General features: G+C 40.6%; 1 protein-coding gene across 6 annotated transcripts in view; it reads left to right on the top strand.

The window, feature by feature from the left end:
* Positions 1–4,173: 4,173 nt before the first annotated feature.
* MAST2 (microtubule associated serine/threonine kinase 2) overlaps positions 4,174–8,171 on the top strand; it is a 133,995-nt gene continuing 129,997 nt past the window's right edge. For all 6 annotated transcript variants that reach the window (XM_015567514.1, XM_015567513.1, XM_015567512.1 and 3 more), the window contains exon 1: positions 4,174–4,354. In XM_015567514.1, the coding sequence (XP_015423000.1) occupies positions 4,183–4,354 (172 nt within the window). In that variant the 5' untranslated portion in view covers positions 4,174–4,182. The remainder of the gene's footprint in view (positions 4,355–8,171) is intronic.

The following is an 8,171-nucleotide window of genomic DNA, read 5'->3' as shown; positions in this document are numbered from 1 at the left end:
TCTACTGGCGCAATCCATGCCTTTTTAAGATGGTCTAGTCACTGTAAGACAGTTCTTCCTTCTAACTAACCCTTCTGTTATTTTCATCCAGTAATTCTAATTCTGGTCTCTGCAGTAAGAAGATTACTCTTTTACAATGTAGGAAATAGCCCTCATGTAGTTGAAGAGAGTTATGAATGTCTCCTTTCTTCCCTTCCTTCCTTCCTTCCCTCCTTCCCTCCTTCCCTCCTTCCCTCCTTCCCTCCTTCCTCCCTTCCTTTTCTTCCTTTCCTCCTTTCCTTCCCTCCTCTTTCTTCCCCCTTTCCTCCCTCCCTCCCTCCCTCCCTTCCTTCTTGTTAAATGTGTATAGCTTCCTTAATAGTTATTGGAAAAGTACTGTAATTTGTAGTTAGGCTCATTTTTACTATTGCCATAGCAGTGTTTTATTTGTAGACTTGTTTTTCCCTCTGTATTCCCAGGGTTGATAAGCATTCCACCCAAGTCAGGAACCCAGAAGTCATTCTAGGTTTGATCATAATAATGATAGAAACCAATCTGATCTAGTTTAAGCAGAAAGGAAGAGCTTATTATAAGGTCACTGTCTTATCCCATTGAACCTGAAAGCATGTAGTTTGACTGGATTATTTGTAAGCAACTAGAAATGGGAACTAGAAAACTGCAAGAAGTAGGTTAATATGGAAGTCAGTAAGGAAGTTCTGTTTCCCATGCCCTTTTTCCTTCTCTCTTGGGCTATTTGTGGTATTGTCTTTTTTGTTTAGTTCTCCTATCCTCTCCCTTAATGACTTCTTGGATAAACTCAATAACGTTCTGCTATTTTTTCTGTGTGTGTTCTGCTATAAAAGCTTAGTTGAGCAAATGAAGCAGGACACAGAACAGTTCATACTGAGTGGTTCATATAAGATTTTCAGCCCTAGCCGGTTTGGCTCAGTGGATAGAGCGTCAGCCTGCAGACTGAAGGGTCCCAGGTTCGATTCCGGTCGAGGGCACATGCCTGGATTGTGGGCTCGATCCCCAGTGGGGGGCGTGCAGGAGACAGCCAATCAATGATTCTCTCATCATTGATGTTTCTATCTCTCTCTCCCTCTCCCTTCCTCTCTGAAATCAATAAAAAATATATTTAAAAAAAAAAAGATTTTCACTTTATATAATCTATTCTGTTAGAAGCCCAAATAGTGGTTACTCTGGAGGGAACTGAGGGAGTGACTGGGAGGGAACATAGGGACTGTCTTAGGACCTTGGTTATGTCTTGAAAAACACCATATTTTTAAAAAACATTTTAAAAAATTGATTTCAGAGAGGAAGGGAGAGGGAGAGAGAGATAGAAACATCAATGATGAGAGAGAATCATTGATTGGCTGCCTCCTACACATCCCCTACTGGGGATTGAGCCCACAACCCAGGCATGTGCCCTGACTGGGAATCAGATGTGACCTCCTGATTCATGGGTTGACACTCAACCACCAAGCCACACTGGCCAGGCTAAAAATATTTTAAAATTGATTTTTAGAGTGAGAGGAAAGGAGAAGGAGAGGGAGAGGGAAACATGGATATGAGAGTGAAGCATCGATTGGCTGCCTCCTGCATGCTCCTTGCTGGGGATGGAGCCCACAACCCGGGCATGTGCCCTGACCAGGAATCAATCCAGCAACCTTTCAGTGTACAGGACAACTCCCAACCAACTGAGCCACACCAGTGAGGGCTTAAAAAAAAAATCTTGTTATGATCACATGAATATGTTTAAATTGTGAAAATGCATTGATTTATATTCTGAGGTATGTGGACTTTTCTGAAATGAGCAGGCTTCTTAAGTAAAAGTTAAAAAGACATTGTAATTTAAAAGTTAAATTTCATGGCCAGTTTAATTTATATTTTCTTCCCCTTGCAAGGTTTTGACAGGGGAGACTTGGAACAAGAAGGGGCATGATCTGCTTTTATTTTTTCTCTCCCCATTTCCTGGCTTCTTCTCTTTGGTATGTTATGATATGGAATAGGGAGATTGGAAAGAATATGACTTTCTCTTCATTGGTGCTGATCTAGTTCCCTGTTGATTGTTGTTCCTTTTCTGGCTAAGACTAATTGCACATCCAGTGTAGCAGTCATCCAATCAAGTGCTGGCGCTCTCATGGAATGGACCTTTACTTTCTGTATTGCCTTCATGTAGGATTTTACTTTAGTTTGGTATCTTCCAAAGCTTTCTCATTTTCCTCTACCCAAATTTTCTTGCTGGGGGTGTTGCCTCTGTGAGTGGCCAGCCATTTTTGGTGGGTTACTAACATTAGTGTCCGAACCCTGCTTCCATCCATGCTTTCTCCCTGATGCATAGATTCTATTTCTTCATTGACACACCAAATAGAATATAGGCTGCTCCATTGCTGCCTTCTCTTTTTGCATTAACTTCATCTTCCAATTCTCCTTTCTTGCTGCTCACATTGATTGTTTTAGTGATACAGTGCCTAAATATCCCACTTGATCTTTTTGCTACCAATTAAAATTTTTTTTTTCTTCTCATCAGCTTCACTCTTTTCTTTATGCTTGGGTATTTGTAAATTATATTATGTATAGTATTTTCCCATGTTTGTGAAATCACCAATCAAAGTATATGACCTAAGAGGGCCTTTAAAAAGTTTTTTCTCAAGGAGGTAGGCTTTCATTTCCCCCTTATTTATTGATTGATTTATTTATTATTTATTATTTTTTTAAATCCTCACTCGAAGATATGTTTTTATTGATTTTAGAGGGAGAGGGAGTGAGCGTGGGAGAGAGAGAGAGACCTCGAGGGGCATCAAAACCACAACCTGGGTATGTGATGTGCCGTGACTGGGAATTAAACCCATGACTCTTCGATGCACAGATAACACTCCAACCAACTGAGTCACACCCACACTAGCTAGGGCTGCCTGTGACTTTTAGTATTGCCATGGTATGTGTTACTTGAGTCTTGTTTCAAAAGTCTGTTAAGCCCTAACCGGTTTGGCTCAGTGGATAGAGCGTTGGCCTGCGGACTGAAGGGTGCCAGGTTTGATTCTCATCAAAGGCATGTACCTTGGTTGCGGGCACATTCCCAGTGGGGGGTGTTCAGGAGGCAGCTGATCGATGTTTCTCTCTCATCGATGTTTCTAGCTCTCTATCCCTCTCCCTTTCTCTCTGTAAAAAACCAATAAAATATATTTAAAAAAGTCTGTTAATATAGATTTCAGTTATTTATCCTTAAGCTTCTCATTTTGTCTTAGTACTTTCAATTTGATGTTCTACTTATCTTGTTTATTTTAGCTTCTATCATTGAAATATAAAAATATGCCTCATTTGCCTTATTTTGTTTCAAAATAGTTTCTCATTTAAGCTGTTATTTAGGTGGGGTTGCTCCAAAATGTTGAATCTTGATATGTTGGACACTACTAAATGAGGAGGAAGAGGTATTGGGATGGAGTGGGATGGGCTAGACCCGTGGTTGGCAAACTGAGGCTCGCGGGCCACATGTGGCTCGTTGGCCCTTTGAGTGTGGCTCTTCCACAAAATACCACGTGCAGGCGTGCGTACAGTGCGATTGAAAGTCAGTTTTCTGCCTGGGCGAGTCTCTTTTGAAGAAGTACTGTTGATATTGGCTCTGTTGACTAATGAATTTGCCGACCACTGCTAGACTAACTAAAATAAAGGCAAAGAGGAGGCACTGTCAAGGTTTCATATTGTCTGTATTTTCTTCATAGTACTTTATACTTTTTCACTGAAAGCATGTAGCTCTTATTATGGACATATAAAGAAAGCTCCAAGTTTTATTTTAGCATTAATTGAATGCTGGAGGTGTTTCTAACTTTTTATAACAGGTAAAGGAAGGCTTGGCATTCATGATTTTTTGAAAAAAGCTTTACTGGATGGATAGAGGAAGAATGTGAAAAAAAGGAGAAAAGTAAATAAACATAGTGTGTACTAATTATAAATAATACATCTTATCAAAATGTCTTATCATCTTGTGAATTTCCTCCTCTTTTTTGTTTGGCATTTTATGATCAATATCCCACATCCTTCATAGCATATCCAAATAGCTTTTAGTAAAAAATATGTTTCTGACTTTATGTATTGAACAGGAAATAGAAAATGTTGGCACTTTTTAACTGTAATAATGAATACTGTAAAGATGTTTAATATACAGTTCTTACATACTTTCAGAAAAGACATTAAAGAATTATGTTTTTACTTTTTTCTTTGAAGGATGTTATACCTGGACTTAGTCCCTTGCTCTTCAGGAAGCTCAGTAATCCTGACATATTTTCATCCACTGGAAAAGCTAAACTTCAACGACAGCTTAGTCAGGATGACTCTAAGTTACGGAGAGGAAGCCTGGCCAATTCTTTGTCAGGTAAGTATCTGTTTTGTTTTTTTAAGAAATGTGAGACTGTGTTGTCAATATTTAAAGGTGTACCAACTGAATTGGCATCTTGACAGCTTCTTCTCTGGTGGTAGTTTTGTATGGAACACTTATGGCTAACTCTCCTTACTAACTTCCTCTTGGTATCTCTGAACACCAACCTCCTGAACCTGCTAATACTTCTTGATTGACCACTATCACTGATTATTTCCTTTTAATCTGATTATTGCTCTCTACTTACTTCTATGAACTTCACATCCTCTGCTTCTTTTGATTTTTCTTCCCCCTCCCCCATTTTGAAAACCCATTTAGTGCCCATAGTGTCTTCACACCTTTTCCATTGAAAAGTTAAAAAATTCAACGGGAAAAAATTATACAAGGAAGTCATGTCCAAATATGAAGCAATTAAAATGTGGCATAATTTTAAGCAATCAGTAGAGTGTGATAAAAAGAGAATCCATGTGACTCCTGCTAAAATATTAGATCATTAGAGAAGTAAATATAATCCTGCCATACTTCTTGGCCTAAGAGTAAACAGTTTTCAGCTTCTTTTTATTTTTGTCCCTTTTTAGGGCTATTCCCTTAGTTTTATCTTCTCACTCGTCTATTGACATTTTTATTTTCTTAGACATGTATTTGATCATAAAGAGCTGTTTCTTATTTAATTTTTTGTAGCATTCTCTCTCTCTTTTTTTTAAATTGTCCTCTCTTTTTTAATATATTTATTGCATTCAGAGAGGAAGGGAGAGGGAGAGAGAGAGATAGAAACATCAATGATGAAAGAGAATCATTGATCGGCTGCCTCCTGCACGCCCCACACTGGGGATCGAGTCTGCAACCTGGGCATGTGCCCCAACTCGGTGGGAATTGAACTGTGACCTTCTGGTTCTCATAGGTCAGGGGCCCTCAGACTTTTAAACAGGAGGCCAGTTCACTGTCCCTCAGACCGTTGGAGGGCCGGACTATAGTTTAAAAAAAAATTATGAACAAATTCCTATGCACACTGCACATATCTTATTTTGTAGTAAAAAACCAAAACGGGAACAAATACAATATTTGTATTTGCATGTGGCCCGCGGGCCGTAGTTTGAGGACCCCTGTCATAGGTCAACGCTCAATCACTGAGCCATGCTGGCCAAGCATTCTGCTCTTCTTTTAAGGATGTGTTTATCTTCTTATTCTCTGTGAGTAAATAGATTTTTTATTTTTGGATTAAAACTTTTTCTTTTATATATATTTTATTGATTTTTTTACAGAGAGGAAGGGAGAGGGATAGAGAGCCAGAAACACCGATGAGAGAAACATCTATCAGCTGCACACCTCCTACTGGGGATGTCCCCACAATCAAGGTACATGCCCTTGACGGGAATCGAACCTTGGACCTTTCAGTCCGCAGACTGACACTGTCCACTGAGCCAAAACAGCCAGGGCTGGATTAAAACTTTTTTTTTTTAAGTTTTCTTTTGTTATGAATCAACTCTTTTTCTTTTCTTTCCTTTTTTTTTTTTTAAATCCTCACCCAAGGATATTTTTCCACTGATTTTCAGAGAGAGAGTGGAAGACAGAGAGGGAAAGACAAATATTGATGTGAGAGAAACACATCGATTGGTTGCTTTCTGCATGAGTCCTGATCGAGGTATGAACCCTTGACAGGAATCAAACCCAGGACCCTTTGGTCTGCAGGCCGATGCTCTATCCACTGAGCCAAACTGACTAGGGCTCACCTCTTTTTCTTTCGCCTCCTAACTACTGGAATCCATTGCTTTGCTCTGTGATGCTATGTCCCTTCTTTCCTGTGATATAGTGGCCTGGCTACTGGGTGGTACAATGTAGGACTGTGATTGTGTTTGAATGTTTTACCTATAGATTTTCAGTTAATCTGATTTCAACCTTATGTCTTACTTTATGTCCTTTTAGGAATTTTGCATTTCTGAGCACTGAACTTACCTAAGATTTTGCAGGGCAGCTTGATACCCCATTTAACTGCAACCTCCTATATGTTTATTATACCTTGTGCCTTTTTTGCCCAGTTCTATTGATTACGATTCACCTATCCTCTTTAGATTTTCCCAACAATAATTTGTTCATTCCTTATAATTTGTTTATTTCTCTGTCATACCCTCCTTCCCTCCTTTTCTCTATCTTACTCCCCTTTGTTTATTTATTTTATATCTAATTTTAATGGAGTTTCCTGGGGGGGACAAAAGATAAAAGTATATACTCAGTCATCCATCTTTAACTGGGAATATTTTGTATAATGGCCTCTTGAATCATTGTAAGAATATTAATTGGAATTATTTTTTTTCCTGAATTATTTATTTACTAAAGAGCTAGATGCTTCATTTGAACATATTGTTGCTTCTGTTTTATGTTGTTTGTTTTCCTCAAATTTTTGTCAATTCTTGGTACACTTCAAATCCTGACTATATATGTCCAAATGGGTATCTTCTGCAGTTGTGTAAGCCTCTTTCCCCAGCAGGCCCTTATTTTGAAGAGAGATAGAGATATGATACTAGCCTTTGTATGTTGATAGGTAAGTTAACAAACTAGTTTTCCTTTGGAATATATAGATGAGGAGTAGGCAGATCATCTTGAGAACTTGGCAACATTTGCAGACAGAAGGCAGGCAGGCTCTTCTCTGGGCTTATGCAAGTTTTGAGTAGATCACCATTATTATTTTTGTGTGTGTGGAGGGCTTTATGGAAAAAGCTCCCCTCCCGCATTTATGTATTTATTTTCTTCTCTTACCTGATTGCCTTTGAACAAAACTGTTTGTTTTTATTTTAATAGGGACACTTCTAGAGTTTCCTTATTAAACATCACACAGGCTTTTGGAGTAAGACATGTTTTATCAGGTTAGGAATCTTGACTCTCAGCGATTTTAGTAAATGCCATTTTAGCATTATGGGGAGGTTATGTAATTTTTTTAGATTAATTATAAATATTTTCAGTATATTCTTATACGTTAAGCGCCCAGCCTGTTTTGTCTTCCAGATGGAAAGTATAGTGTCAGTCACCAGTGACTGACTGGGCACTTAACGTGCTAAATAATCTAGGAATTACTTTTCTGTTGTATTATTATACAACTAGAGGCCCGGTGTATGAAATTTGTGCATGGGGGTTGGGGGTGTCCCTCAACCCAGCCTGCACCCTCTCTAATCTGGGACCCCTTGGGGAATGTCTGACTGACAGTTTAGGCCCGATCCCAAAACCCGCAGTAGGACATCCCTCTCACAATCCGGAACTGCTAGCTCCTAACTACTCGCCTGCCTGCCAGCCTGATGGCCCCCTAACTACTCCATGCCGGCCTGATCGCTCCCAACGGCCCTCCCTTTCTGGCCTGATCGCCCCCAACTGCCCTCCCCTGCTGGCGTGATCGCCCACAGCTGCCCTCCCCTGCCGGCCCGATCACCCACAACTGCCCTCTCTTCTGTGACCTGCCTCCTCCATGCGAGGCTGTGGAGACACCGGGACTGGCCTCCTCCGTGTCACGCACAGCCATGGGACCCCCAGGCCTCACGGAGTGGCCACTGGGCCCCGCCTTCACTGTGCGCGCGGCCATCTTGTGGTGATGTCGCGCGAGGGTGTGACGCCACCTAGGCTTTTATTATATACAACTAGAGGCCCAGTGCATGAAATTCGTGCACGGCGAGGGTGTCACCTTAGCCCAAGCCTCCAATCTAGAACCCCTCAGGCCTAAACCGGCAGTCAGACATCCCTCTTGCAATACGGGACCGCTGGCTCTTAACCACTCACCTACCTACCTGCCTGATCACCCCTAACCACTCTGCTGCCCTGCTCACCCCCA

This window comes from Myotis davidii, unplaced genomic scaffold (genome assembly GCF_000327345.1).
Source record: "Myotis davidii unplaced genomic scaffold, ASM32734v1 scaffold924, whole genome shotgun sequence".
In the NCBI taxonomy this organism is placed as follows: domain Eukaryota; kingdom Metazoa; phylum Chordata; class Mammalia; order Chiroptera; family Vespertilionidae; genus Myotis; species Myotis davidii.
The sequence above is the reverse complement of the archived record's forward strand: the minus strand, read 5'-3'. Positions and strand labels throughout refer to the sequence as shown.